Source organism: Oenanthe melanoleuca, chromosome 6, assembly GCF_029582105.1.
Source record: "Oenanthe melanoleuca isolate GR-GAL-2019-014 chromosome 6, OMel1.0, whole genome shotgun sequence".
Taxonomy (NCBI): domain Eukaryota; kingdom Metazoa; phylum Chordata; class Aves; order Passeriformes; family Muscicapidae; genus Oenanthe; species Oenanthe melanoleuca.
Genome location: NC_079340.1, coordinates 16,999,602 through 17,013,956, shown reverse-complemented (window position 1 = coordinate 17,013,956; position 14,355 = coordinate 16,999,602). Strand labels below are relative to the sequence as shown.

The 14,355-nt window shown below is 40.8% G+C and overlaps 1 protein-coding gene across 1 annotated transcript in view; it reads left to right on the top strand.

Annotated features, from left to right (window-relative positions):
- The window catches only part of LOC130254737 (WASH complex subunit 2A-like), a 35,988-nt gene extending 23,422 nt beyond the window's left edge, over window positions 1–12,566 (top strand). The window contains 8 exon segments of the mRNA XM_056494657.1: window positions 545–673; window positions 884–979; window positions 3,151–3,267; window positions 4,840–4,902; window positions 5,587–5,799; window positions 7,554–8,150; window positions 8,771–8,945; window positions 12,083–12,566. Coding sequence (XP_056350632.1) covers window positions 545–673; window positions 884–979; window positions 3,151–3,267; window positions 4,840–4,902; window positions 5,587–5,799; window positions 7,554–8,150; window positions 8,771–8,945; window positions 12,083–12,219 — 1,527 coding nt within the window. The 3' untranslated portion in view covers window positions 12,220–12,566.
- Window positions 12,567–14,355: the final 1,789 nt, after the last annotated feature.

Genomic DNA, 14,355 nt, shown 5'->3' with positions numbered 1-14,355 from the left:
GTATGTTCCATTCTTCCTTACAGGTGTTTGCTTGCTTTCACAGAAGAACAAGGAGTCTAGCAATAATAATAGCTTTACAGGCCTTTTGTTTAAAAAAAAAAAAAAAATCTATGTTTTTATTCTTCTTTGAAAATGTTGCTTAGGAAGGCAACTAAGAGATTCTCTTCCTTTCACTACTATGTCCTGCACCCTTACCTGAAATTTTTGAGGCATAAAAGTCTTACTAGAATATAAACCTTACTGTACATTCATGATAACATACTGAAAACTTTTTTTTTTCCTTTGAAGGAAACTTCACAAGTAAATAGTAGCAGCTGGATCTTAGATCAGCAGACACAGATACTGTGGTGAATGTCTTCTCATTAAATTGAACTGTAAACACAAATATTTACTTTGTAAGTTTTGCAAATTTGGTCAAAATAAAACATAACTGGCAGTGTAAGTTGTATTTTTGTTGCTAGTACAGAGCTGTAGTGTAGCCTCAGGGGAATTGTAATGTGCAAGGGAGTTTCTCACTGTGTGGACCTTCCTCTTCTCCTTCCAGGCTTCTGAGAAAAGTACTCGGCCCAAAAGCACTGGGGTCTTTCAAGATGAAGAGCTTCTTTTCAGTCACAAACTTCAGAAGGACAATGACCCAGACGTTGACCTCTTTGCCAGCCCCAAGAAATCAATGGTGAGTTCAAAGCCCTCCTCTGAACCTCCTATTTAAAAACAGTCTTTGAAGTGTTCAGTGCCCTGGTGTTCCTTGTTTGGACATAGCTTAAAAGTCACTGATTTCCAGGGAGGGCCAAATGCTAATGTCAGTTATATTCTGGCATCATAGGCTGAAAGAGATGTGCTTTGGATCTGTGACACATCTTTCCTTTATCTTTTGTTGCTTTAGTCTGCAAACCGTATCCTGAAGCCACCATCTGGAGGAGGGCTTTTTGGGGATGATGATGAGGATGATCTCTTCAGCACTGCAAAAACAAACATTCCGGTACCTGTTTCTCTGCTGTAAATGGCTTATATAAATGAGGTTGGAAAGAAGTGTATGGAAGGGTTTTTCTCCATTTGTATACCCACAAGAAATTAACTGACTTCTCAAATCTTTTTGAGAGAGCAGAAATGGTCATTGTGACCCTGAAGACATAGGGAGCAAACAGATGCATTGGGTCTCCCAACACTGGGATGAGAGAATTAGATTCTATTTATTTTTGTGTACCACTGGGACTGGCTTGGGTGTAAAAGAACACACCTGAGCAGAAATCAGAGTAGTAGAGTTTGTTTTGTTTAACAGCTTAACTTGCTAATTTACTTCCCCTTGCTTTATGCATGACTGAGTAGCCATGTTCTGTGAGTTGTGTAATTCAAGTTTCTGCAGGTTGGTTTGATCTCAGGTAATGATGCAGTATTTAAAATTCTCATTGTCACCTGACTGCTTTTAAAGGGTGAGTAGCTGCAGTAATGAATTGGACTGTGTTACTGGTCTGAGGTCAAAATCCTAACATACATTCTAAACTGCTAGTTTTAAATAAAGTTATCTTGATTAAATTGAAACTAACTTTTAGGTTATATATTATATATATATATGCACATATTATATATTCATGTTTATAGCTGGAAGCTAGGCTAGAAAACTGGCAATAGTTCCTGGAAACAGTTTCTTTGAGGACTCTGGACAGGGTAGTCTTCAGTAATTAGTGCTTGGGAGACTATATATGGAGCCTGGTTGCTCAAAAATGTAAAAATAACACTGTTTCTTAGCTAGCATTGTGTTTTTGTTTTCTCTGCTGTTTTGTTGATGAGGAAATATGCATGCATTTGAAAGTTTATTGAAACTCTCATTATTAATTGTTAGCACAGACAGCAAAGGTTGAGGTGGACTAAAGGAATGGAAGGCCCTTGCTTTGCAGAGCCATAAGCCAATGACTGTTGTTGTAGTGAGTTGGCCCTTGCAGGATGCCAGACACTCACTACAGGCCCTCTCTCAGTATCTTCTGCAGCTGGACAGGGGAGAGAAAATATAACAAAGTTATATTTTATATAAATGAGTTGAGATAAGGACTGAGAGAGATCACTCAAAAAATACTGACACAGGCAAAACAGACGAGTTAGAGATATTTACTGATTTTTTTTTTTTTCTAGCAAAATCAAAGTGGAATAATGAGAAGTAAAATAAGACCTTAAGAAACACCTTTCCCCCATCCATCTCTCCTTCCCTTCTCCACCTCCTCCCCCCAGTGGTGCAGGAAGATGGGAAATGGGGGTTAAGATCAGTTCATCACACCTTTTTTCTGCCACTGCTCAGAGAAGGGAGTTCTTCTCCTGTTCCAGCATGGGGGAGACACTTCTCCATGAGCTTCCCCAACCTAAGTCCATCCCATGGGCAATGGTTCTCCAGAAGCTGCTGCAACATGGATCACTCTTCCACAGGGTGCAGTCCTTCAGGCATAGCCTGTGCCAACCTGGGCCCCCACAGGGTCACAAGTCCTCCCAGGAAACCTGCTCCAGTGTGAGCCCTCTCCCATGGTTCTGCAGGTCCCTGCCAGGACCCAGGCCTGCCATGGGTTCACAGCCTCCTCCAGGTATCCACCTGCTCTGGCCTGGATCTCCTCCACAGGCTGTGAGTGAATCTCTGCACCCCTGTGGATCTCCATGGGCTGCAGGGGCATGGCTGTCTCACCATGGTCTTCACCACAGGCTGCATGGCAATCTCAGCTCCGGTGCCTGGAGCACCTCCTCTCTCTCCTTCTGCACTGACCTTGGTGTCTGCAGGGCTGTTCCTCTCCCATGTTCTCCCCCCCACTCTTTTCTGGCTGCAATTACATCTGTGCAGTATCTCTTCTTAAATATAACAGAGGGGTTACCCCTGTTCTTGATTGGCTCAGCCCTGAAGCCACCAGGGATTGGCACTGCTAGCCATGGAGAAAGCTTCTACCAGTTTCTCACAAAAGCCACTCCTGTAGCCCCCCACCACCATCAAAACCTGGCCATGCAAACCAAATGCAACTATGCATCAGGATCAAAAGATGTGGCTAGTTTTCTGTTCAGTTAAAAGCAAGATTTTTTAAATTTTTGCTTGAGTTCTTTTGGGAGTTTGGTGTTTTTTGATCTGTACACCATGCTTTTTACCCCATTCATGTTGACTTGTGCCCATAATGCTTTCAGAAAACGGCCGAGAAGAAAACTCTTCAGACCAGTGTTGGCCCTTCCTCAGTGAGCAGTAATCTAGAAAATGCTTTAAGTGCCAAGCAAGATGAGACTCTGAAGACAGCAACTACGGAGGCAAGTACTTAAATCTTGTGCCTTGAACAGCATGCAAAGAAAAAAGAGATGTGTCATCCTCTTTTAAGTAAGTGTCTTGGAATGATGAAAACTAATGCCTGGATTCACTGGCTGCCAGGCAGCAATGCATGGCCAAACTTCTCTGTTTATCACAGGTGCACTGTTACTAGCAAGAAGTTTAAATGTTACCAATGTTTTATTCATTGTACATGCACTTTAAAAAGGGAAATGGCAGTGAAGAGCTACACCCTAGGTCCAGTTGTACCGAAAATGAGTTGTTTCTTCTTCTCTAAAGTGCTGGTATCTGTTGAGGGGAATGTGATGTTTAAAGGTAGCCTTTCTCAGAGAGGTGATCAGGGCATGCAGCACAAATCTGTGTCAGTTGAGACTCTTATCTTGCAGTCTTTATGGTGAGTAAACAAGACTTCTGTCCTTAATCTTGCAGAATCAAAAGTCTCGGGGGGAGGTGATCTGGACCTGAGTTCTGGCCTGTGCCTTACCAGAACTGCTTGATGGATTTTCATGTGTAGGAGATTAGCTTTTTGTTGTTTTCTCCCCTAGGCTGGTGAACACAGAGCATGCCTGTAGCACTGGTAATTAGCATGTCTTCCCTTTTTGTAAAGTGTTCCTTGAAGTGTAGAACCAGGCTCATCTTCCTGGTTTTTGTAGCTACTGACAGCCTGCTGTAGGAATGGTTTCAGCCTGTCTGAGGTTAAGCTGAACACCACATGCAATTAAGTAGAAAACAATCTCCTCAGATGCTAGGGTTCCTCTGTCATGCTATCAAGCCCTTCAAACTACTGTCCTAACCTTTGCAAACCCTCAGTTACTTCAACCTAGCTGAAGGAGCTCTGACTGCCCAGTCATACCAACAGCAGTAGTACCTAGCTCACAGAACCATGCAGACTACAAACTTCTGGACAGCAAGCCCTGGGAAGTGCACCTTAGCTGATTTGATTCATTCCTGGAGTCCTAGAATTGACCCAAGTCTTCAGACTGAACAGTTGCTCTTGCTCTTTAGCCTAGTCTTCTTTCTAGCACTACTGGCCTGATTTTTTTTAGAGGGACAGTCATTTCTCTGAAGCTATTTTCCTTGAAGTCTGAGTGGAACAATTTTGAAGCCCTCTTAGCTGCCATGTAGGCTTCATTGAAGCCTGTAGCCCTGTTACAGCTGGTACAAAGAGAAAAATTAGATCATTGGCTGGCAATATGGCTTCAGAGAATTTTAGGGGACAGAATAAGCAAGGAGAGAGAAGATAGCTGTCCTGATTTGATTTGACTAGTAGTGGCAGTGACCTGGAAAAGATGGATGTTGTTGAGTTACCATGGTAAAGTAAAATATTGGGTAGAAGAACGGGTGAATGAAATGTGATAATGAAGATGGGGCCATGGCATGTGGGAAACTGAAAATTTAGTGACTATAGCTCTAATGGTAGAATGTGATGATAACAAGGTATCTTCAGAAGAAATTGGTAAGCAATTAGCTGCTTTCTGTACATGTATTAAAATGAAAACTATGGTCTGGTTGAAAACACCTTGTCAACTTGTTTAATCCAATGTAATTTTGTGCAGAAATCTACAGGTCCTGTTCCCATTAAAACCAAAGAGCCTTCATCTCGGATTGGAAAGCTACAAGTAATTAATTTTACTGGCACTTTTAACTTTCAAAAAAAAAAAAAAACAAAAAAAGAAAATCTTCCTTGCCTCGCTGATGGCTTTCCCTGAACCAAAATCTTATTGCTTCCTTACCTTGTTCTTGCAACATTATTGTTTTTTTCAGATGGCATATTTTTGATTGCTTTTTCTGAATTGCATGTTTAATATTATTTCCTCTTTCTGTTTCAGTCCTGACTCTAAACAGCACTATTTACTCATATTGTCGGGGGGGCAGAGGGTGGGCTCCTCTTTGAACTATTGTTCTTAGCACTATTAGGTATATTTAGAGACTCTTAGGGGTGACTATGGTTACATCCCTCTTTTGACACAAAACGACCAGGAACTGTCTATATCACAATACCATTCAAAGTCAGAACCATTGTGTCCTCAGACAGAATATTGAGCTATGTAGGTGTTTGGTCTGGCATAACTTAACTTGACTCTGCTGTTCCTGAAGCTCTTACACAGAATAATAGTGTCGACCATTTCACAGTTTTAGTGAGACAGAGCTTGTGGGAGACACAGAAGTTCTTAGGTCTGAGAAAAGCCAGGCACTTTAGAAGTAGAACTTGAATACCCAGATACACTAGTTCTCTGCTTCTCTGGAGCAGTAGTAATGTGATGTCTTTTTGTGTGTATGTTTTTGTTGTCTCTGTTTTGTAGGCTAGCTTAGCTATTAACCCTTCAGCCTTACTACCTGGTGCAATGCCTAAGGTCTCCAATGTCAAGTCCCCCTTACCAGTGCTGGACACTCCATTACATGAGCCCAAGGAGGTACAGAACAGCGAAGCCTTCTCTGCTGCAGGAAGCAATGAAGAACTCGGCGTAAGCTTTGATCAGCCCATGCAAGCAGACACCTTGCACAGCGCCAATAAGGTAACATTGGTATTTAGGATTAAAAACACAGTCTGTACTCGTGCAGGAGTTTGGTTTGATGTGCCAGTTCTTCTAACAGTGTGGTTTATCTGAATCTAAATGGGAGTGTGAAAATCTAATCCCCTCTCACTTCTGTGGATCACTGAAAAGAAAGTCTAGTTCAGCATCTATACTTAGCTCAGTAAGGGGCTTACGCATATACCTGGTGCCTTTTAAAGTACATTTTTAAATTTAAAGTAAATTTTTAAAGTACATCTTTTCCAAATACTGGTTTTCCCTATTGGTTGAAGGTATGTTGGTATAACATCTTGTCCTATCCCAGGAGACACCAACCTAAAAAACTAATAAAAAAGACATCTTGCTAGGCTAACTATAAAACAGGTTGCAAGCAGCTGCTTTGACAAGCTGTCCAGAACACATCACTACTGTAGGTTGACCTTTATCCCTCTGTGGATAAAAATGTCATGCTGTCCTGAACTGTAACTCTCAATTCTTTTTCAAAGAAAACTTTTGTTTTCACACAAAGGAAAACAAAAAGAAGTGTTTCAGCTTTTGATGTGGCAAATCTTTTCCTCCTGACTCATTTGTTTTTCACTCATACTTTCTACTTTATGGACTGCAAAAGGCATATTGTAATTAAAGACTTAGTGGTTCTTTAAAAAATGGAAGTGTCAGCCACGTAGTTAAGATTTCCTCTAGGTGTCTATGATTTTATAAGTCTGTGGCGTTTCCTGAGAGCAGCAATTTGAGTAAGATAACTTAAAATCTTAACTTTGATTCTTTCTTCCTTTAATGCTGATGAGGCTGTTTATTACTAGATGAGCAGAACAGCTGACTTGGCAAGGTGCAGCAGCTGTCACCACAATGACTGACATGACCCCTTAGTGACAAATGGGTGTGAAGCTTGTACATCAGCCTGGTGCATTACTATGTAGGCATAGTTGTTTCCAACAGCAGCATGTTCCAACAGACAAAGCTCTCTATTGTGAAATTTTTAAATAGACAGGATTGCAAGGAATAGAGTGCCTGTAGCTGCATATTATCAACCTTGAATATTCGCTTTAGTGTAGTGATGATGCGTGGTTTTTTACAGAAGAAGCGTCTTGCTAACTATACAGTGAATGCTTTTTGTGGTTCAGGTTAGATGTTGTAATTTTGGCATATCATTGTTTCTTCAGCCTTTCAAGTTTGAGTGTAAATATATCCAGTCAAATGCACTTGTTTCCAATGGCTGGAACAAAGCAACCTGCCCAGCATTCTGCCTGCCCTTTCAAAGAACAGTGCATGAAGCAATTAACAAAAGGGAAGAAGAGGTTGTACTGATCCATTTCCTACCCATGTAAATACTCCTGTCCATTTGGGATAGGGGAGACGCTGTAATGGAAACTTGCAGGGGGCTTCCTTAAAAGCAGCAATTAACTGCAATAGGTTATGCATAAAATGAAATTGCATGGAAAATGCAATTAGTCATGGCTTGAACTGCACTGTAAAAGCCCCTAGATTAGCAAGATAACAGGCTAAGGTATTACCTAAAGCCAAGGGGCTGGAGTGGCTTGCTGACCTGTTGTGACTCTATTTGCAAGTGCTGTTGTTTTTTATGCACCAGTTCCACCGCTGTGGAATGACTAAGGGCAGCAAATCAGAAATCCTGCATTATATTTCTGAATCTTTCTCCAAACTACTCCAAGCTTAAATGTCCTGCGGGGCTTTTTTCTTACGTATGATCCTGCTTTGCTTTTCCTCCTTCCTTGCAGACCAGGATCAGGGTTCCAGGGAAGCGCAGACCCCCTAGCAGAATGGCACGCCGTCTGGCTGCCCAGGAGGCTGAAGCCAGTGAGGAGGTGGACACTGCTAAAGACTCACAAGTCTCTCTACCAAAACAGACAGTAGTGAACATAAAGGAGCCTCTAGCTGGTGAAGCAGAGTCCAAGGAAAATGGCTTTCTCTCTAGCTTATCACTACCAACTCACAGCGGTGTTTCATCTGCTTGGACAAACAAACTCCTTCCTCCAGAATCCACAGAAAATGAGGATGATCTATTTGAATCTGAAGACCTTTTTGCAAGCAGCTCAACATCCAGGCCAGCTGCACAGTCAAAGTTGAAGGAGAGAATGCCAGACAGTATAGCTAACAAACCCATAAAAGGCAGGGAGAAAAAGCCTGATCTGAGTGATCAGGACAGCAATGATCTCTTCCAGCCTGTACAACAAAAATCTTCAACAAAAAGCAGCCCTATACCTTTTTTGGAGGAAGAGGAAGATTCTCTCTTCACCTCTCAGAAAACTGGAAAAAAGGAGTTGAAATCTGCTGTCCGCCAAGCAGTTGACCCTACTTCCCAAGATATCTTTGAGGTAACGGCTGAACCTGCCACGTTGGGTTTGTATTTTGTTCCCCAGGGCCATATGCAGACCCCTCTAATTTAGGCTTAATGGAGGCTGCTGAATAGGATGGGGTGTGCAGGATAAGGGAGTGAAGTAAACTCTCAATCCTGCTCCACTGCTGGGATATAGAAACTTTTTTGGTTGTTTAGCCCCTAACTAGCAGCAGTGGTTTAAAAGGTGGAAGAGCGGGCGTGCACTGAATGTGCTGTGACAACATACCTTTTTCAGAAACAATAAGGTATTTGGTTCTTAGTTGCTAACTATCTGTTCAATTTCCAGCAGCTAAATAACACTTTAAAAAGGAATAAAATTGGTGAGCTGGGCACTTGATACAGGCCTCTGTGTGCTGTACTTGAGCTGTGTACAATCTGACACTCAGGCACTTCTGCCAAGTCCGCCATGAGGAAAAGGGTTTCAAACTTCTTGCTAGTTCTCTTGGCAAAGACCTCTCAGATCACTGAGTTCAACCTTTATCTGATAAGCCCAGGAAACCCAAGTCTTCTAAACATCTCAGCTGCTGTGTACAGATAATTTGACTATTCTCTTGAAGTGTGTTGTGAATTGATGAGAACTTTCTGTTTTTCTCCAAGGATGACATATTTGCTACTGAGGCAATTAAGCCAATGACCAAAACGAAAGAGAAAATGCCAGAGACTAATTTGTTTGATGATAACATTGACATTTTTGCGGATCTAACTGCAAAACCAAAAGAAAAGAAGACCAAGAAGAAGGTGGAACAAAAATCCATATTTGACGATGATATGGGTAAGTATCTGTAGAAGTAAAAATCTTGCTACTAGTCTTGTAATATTGTCCTGAGTTGTATTCATCTAAGATGTTTTAGAGCCCTTTGATTTCTTTTACTTTTCAACTGCTCTGAAATCTCTGGTCATCTTTCGATTTTAACCTTGGATGAGAACTTTCTAGATTTGTAGGACTAGCATGGCATTTAGGTAGTTTAGGAAAGAGTGTAAAATTGTTCTGAAAAAAGCTTAATTCCTTCAGGGAATTACTCCAGACAAGTTTCTAAGAGACTCATCTCACGTGTTTATGGCTCCAAGACAGATTCCATATTTCAATTTACACAGCTTTTTGTATTGTACTTTCAGATGAGTCACTGATATGAACAAATTAGCACCTCTGCCTATCCCAGCTTCACTATCGTATTAACTACCTTGGAGCCCATAAGATTTTGTTTACATTCATGTATCCAGGAAAATTTACAGATACTGCACCTGAAAGCAAAGATTTGCTATATATAATTTGCTGAAAAAACAGCAAGTAGTAATGTGAAATGACGTGCAAAGCATGCTCCTTTCTTCTCCATCAGCAGCAATGCTGAAAGTAATGTGATTCTCAGCTGTGTCAGTTCTCAGGCTCTTCATGTTCGTAGCTCTTCTTTGAGATTTTATGTATTTCTTTTCTAAGACAAAATTTCTTCTCTAGCTTTGGTTCTTGTCAAGTCTTTATTCCCTCTAACTTACTCAAATTGAACCTAACTTACTGCCATTTTACTTGGACTGCTGCTAAGCACTTTAGCCTGATGGCAGAAGACTGTAAATGTGCTAAAAAATTTGCTGGAGAATGAGCATCTTGATATTTCAAGATCTTCTTGATTGATATAAAAAATAAGACTTAAAGGTTTGTTAGGAAGGTATTTGAAATATATATTGGATGATTTTTTTAAAATCTTGTTTCAATAAGTTACATTTTTTCATGTAGTCTATAGTAAGTAAAAGAATTTGCCAAGCAGTTACCCCTTCCAAATATTCAGCACAAAAATATGAACTGAATGTTGAAAAAAAAAGTTGTAGAGTGCCACTTGAACATCAGCCACAACAGAAACTCGTTTGTACTTCCACTTTTGATGTCAATTCCTATGCTAAAGCTTTGTGTTTGATGTCACAGCTGATTTTGATGCCTGTTGCACCTAAAGCACCTGCATCTGATGGACTTCATCTTCCTGTAGAGTAGTGACTGTTCAGTGGTACAGCCATGGGAATGCAGCTCCTTAGTACCCATAGAGCTCCAAAACACCAACAGGAGTGCAGGGAGATAGCTGAAGATGAGGATGTTCCGCTGGCAGTCGAGTTGTGGAACTGGCATTTGCCTACATTTCATATTAAGGGCTGGTTAACACTTACAGAGCTGTATATTGTTGTCTTAGGAGAACCTTTCTGCTGCAAATGAAATAGTAAATTTCAGCTGCAGTTTGAGGGGCGTGAAGGCTGCAGGTTGTTTTCTTTTGTCATACCACACCTTCCGGTCGCTAGAGTCCTCAGTCTCTTTAAATCTGATGTCACCTCTGCCTGTCTTCAAAATGGTGACTGAGCTTCCTTGCACTCTGACAAATACTGTGTTTTCCCTGGGTAAAATTTTCCTGTTCTTTAAGCCTCTTTATAAGAAATGGGAGTGATACAGCTTTTTTTTCTTTTCTTTTTACAGCTCTGTGGCACTCACTGTACTTCCTCTCTGCTGTAAAGCTAATCCATGTGATAGCTTCTTGCTTTGGAGTGATGCCAGTAGGGGATTACTCTATTTTGCTGCCTTTCTAAACTGCTCTTGTGCTGAAATGTGGTCCTGGATTATTCCTGTGTAATCCTTATGATCAGCACAGTAGCAGACACATGCTGAATTGGAAGGAGTGAGAAGAGACAGGGAAACACATTGTGATAGACCACATTGTGCTTGGCCTCTGCTCAAGGTTAGGCTACGTGGTGAAGACTGAAATACTAGTTTTTATACTCTGGGCTAGTAATTCACAGAATATTCCAATAAATTGGAAGAGAGCCACAAGGATCATCAAGTCCAACTCTTATGTGAATGGCCCATACGGGGATCAAACCCACAACCCTGGTGTTACTAGAACCATGCCCTGACCAGCTAGACTCAGTGGCTATATAACACCCATGTTTTCCTAATAGGGATTCAAGACCAGTTATGTGCTGTTTACACTGGCCTTGTGAATCACTAGTGATGCTCATATCTAAGTCTTGTAATTTTTTTGTTTTATACTCCAGCTGCATATTCTGAGTATCCTACATTTCTTAATTTAGAGTACAAGATAGACTGCTGTGTACACAGCAGGGCAGCTCCTCAGCATGTGTATCTCTTCCATGAGCACAGTCCTAAACAAAAGCAGTTCTAGCCACAGCAAGAACTACAGGACTGTGAGCTCTGCAGCTGATACAGGCTATTTCTGTTGGATGATTTAATTTCTGCTTATTGTTGCCCTCTCCCTTAATGGCAATGTGATATTTTTCCACTTTGTAGTCCTAGTTATTCACAACAAGATATGCTCGTATTGAGGAAGGTGGTGGGAAACCTTGATTCAAGATTGTAGACAGACTTTTTGAATATTCATCAGGATGGTGGTTATAGCTGTCTGCCTCCTTGCATCAGTGGTCTGTTCTCAGGGGATTTATGTTATGTTCTTACTGTGCCATAGATTAAACTCATGGTTAGTGAATATCACCACAGTAGTTGCTAGCAACTACCATCTTTTCCTCTTCTGATTTTCTTTAGCAACAACCTCACAGGTCTTGGATCTTTCACGTTCCTCAGACACTAATGTTCTAGATAAGAGAGATGTTATCTGCCACTTGCATGATAGAATTTATTGTGGAGCTTTAATTTATTAGTACTTTACAAGTGCTTACAAGAGCCTGAACATATTATAAAATACAAGTATTATGCTGTCTACTGAGAAGAAAAAAAAAAATCTCACAGCTCCCATGTATGTCCTTACAAATGCATCCAGAATTGCAAGTAGCAGGAAAGCATTTGTTTATCACAGAATGTCCTTGGCAGTCACTGCTGTGTGATGGAGTCTCTTGTGTACAATGTTGCTTCTGTTTAGTAGTCACTTCTCATTAAAATCTCTTTTTTGTTCCCCTCTTTAGATGATATCTTCTCTAGCAGCCAAGTCAAGATACCTACTCCTAAAACCAGACCTTCCCAAGCAACCTCAGAAGCAAAATCTGAAAGCAAGACCCTGAGTACATTTGATGACCCGTTGAATGCCTTTGGAGGCCAGTAGTCGAGGGGATGTGTTGCACAGAAGCAGCCTTCCTTAGCCCTGTCCAGTACTAATACTCTGGAATCTCTAATTCAGTAGAGCTGGAATGAGATGGACATGGATATTTAAATGAGATTACCCATTTAAAATGGTTAGTATTCTCTTGTGCTTGTCTAATTCTGCTAAATTATATATTTTTTAAAAAATACAGTAACCTCCTGCTATCATGTTTTCCATGGTGCCGAGATGAATACAGCCTGTGCAATACCTGCAATGAAGTAATCTATTATATAAAGTATAGTTTGTTTTATTGAACAGATCTATAGATAAAATATTAATAAATAGTAAATGGAGTCTGTTAAACTTGATCTGTCTGTATGTCTTACTTTCCTCTTTACGTCTTGCTTAGAAGCATCATGATTTGAAAGCAGCCAAAACTACCATGCCTTGTCTGGGTCAGCTGCCACCTACTGAGCTAATGGGAGGGTAAGGCTGGGTTCAATATCAGGTACAGCTGCTCTTAGAGAATGAAGCAGCTAGGAAATCTCAGAGCAGGACTTGACACCAGTTCGAATGAGGTGTTTCATGTAGGCAGCTAATGTGGGCTATAAAAACACTAATGCTTCTCTGCCAGGAAGAGCATGTTACAAATGAGCACTGAGTGGTCCATGAAGACAAAAGAAACCTAACAGTGTCGTCTGTTCAAGCTGTAGACCATTAAATAAGATTTTTCACCTGCATGAAGCTGCGAGTTTTGCAAACAACAGTTTTCACAAAGTCCCTCTCTACAGAGCCTGCTTGGCCATCTCCAGGCTAGCAAGCCTATGCACATACTTTATGCAAAGACTCTCTTGTGCCTAAAGGTTTGCTGGCTGCTTTCCCTTCTCATGCATAACAGTGTAAGCTGTATACAGGAGTTTGCTACTCTGGAATCCCTCTAACTGTCAGATGTATTTGGTTTAACTTTGCCTCCTGCATTTTCTAGATCCCCTTCTGGAACAGATGCCATTAACCATACCTGATACCCAGTAGTAGATGCTTGCTCTCCTGCATGCATAGAAGCATAGAGCAAATGCATAAATACAGGAGGATCAAATGTTTATTTTATTGTACAAGTGACTGCCTGCAATTTTGACTAGATTCACTGCTTTTATGATAGTGATTATTTTATCTCAGACTCTTAAGACTGTTCTGCTGTGAATTTAAAGCATGTGCTCAGAGGACCTCTTTGAGATCAACCCCCACTTGCACTGAAGTTCTCATTCTGAGACATCTGCTTCAGTCTCATTTCTCATGTTGAATTTCCTTTATCAGGCACAGTAAATACTCCATCTGAAACATCTAGCACTAATGAGGGTAAAGCAGAAGGAGAGGTTGGAAGGGATAAAGGAGAAACATGATGTATTGAATTGCACCATAGGTGGGCCTGGCAATGATTCATGTTAAGTGGGGGATAAGCTGGGAGTAGCAGCTTGAAAAAGAGAGTGGGGGCTATTTGCAAATGAGTATCTGCAGTGAAAGCACTTGAACTTTATTTATAGGCATTACATCTTCTGTATATGCCTCATACATGATTTGGACTACTTCTTTACTCCTTTCTTCTGCGCTTAGAAGGGCGTCAGAGATATGATGGAGAAGATGGTTAATTCTTCTGTTTCTTTTCTGCATCTTTCTTCTTCACATTAATAACTTCTATTAATTGCAAAGAGGTCTATTCATAAGCTAAGAATCCAGAGGGCCAAAAGCTCTTGGAGTGGAGGAAAAAAAAAAGTACCTACCTTAGTGTATCTTAAACTTTCATGTAAAAGCTCTTCATAGTGCAAGTTTCTGTGATGTAGATGAGAACTTTTCCCACATAGTCTTTCTAAGATGGCAGACAGAGTGTCTTTGTGCTTTTCCCCATGTCTCTTCACACTTCAAAATGAATGGTCCTCAATTTTAACAGAGCACTAGGGCACTTCACTTCTGGGAGGGCTTGGTCTGAGAGTGACTTTCTGAACTGTGTTTTGGCTAGAGAGCTTGTTGTTTTGGTGATTTGGAGGGGCTTTTGTATGTTGGTTTACTTTTCAGGTTTGGTTTGTTTTTCGGGTTGGTTTTTTTGTTGTTTTTTTGGTGGGTTTTTTTTTTTGTTTTGTTTTGTTTTTGCAAATTTGATAA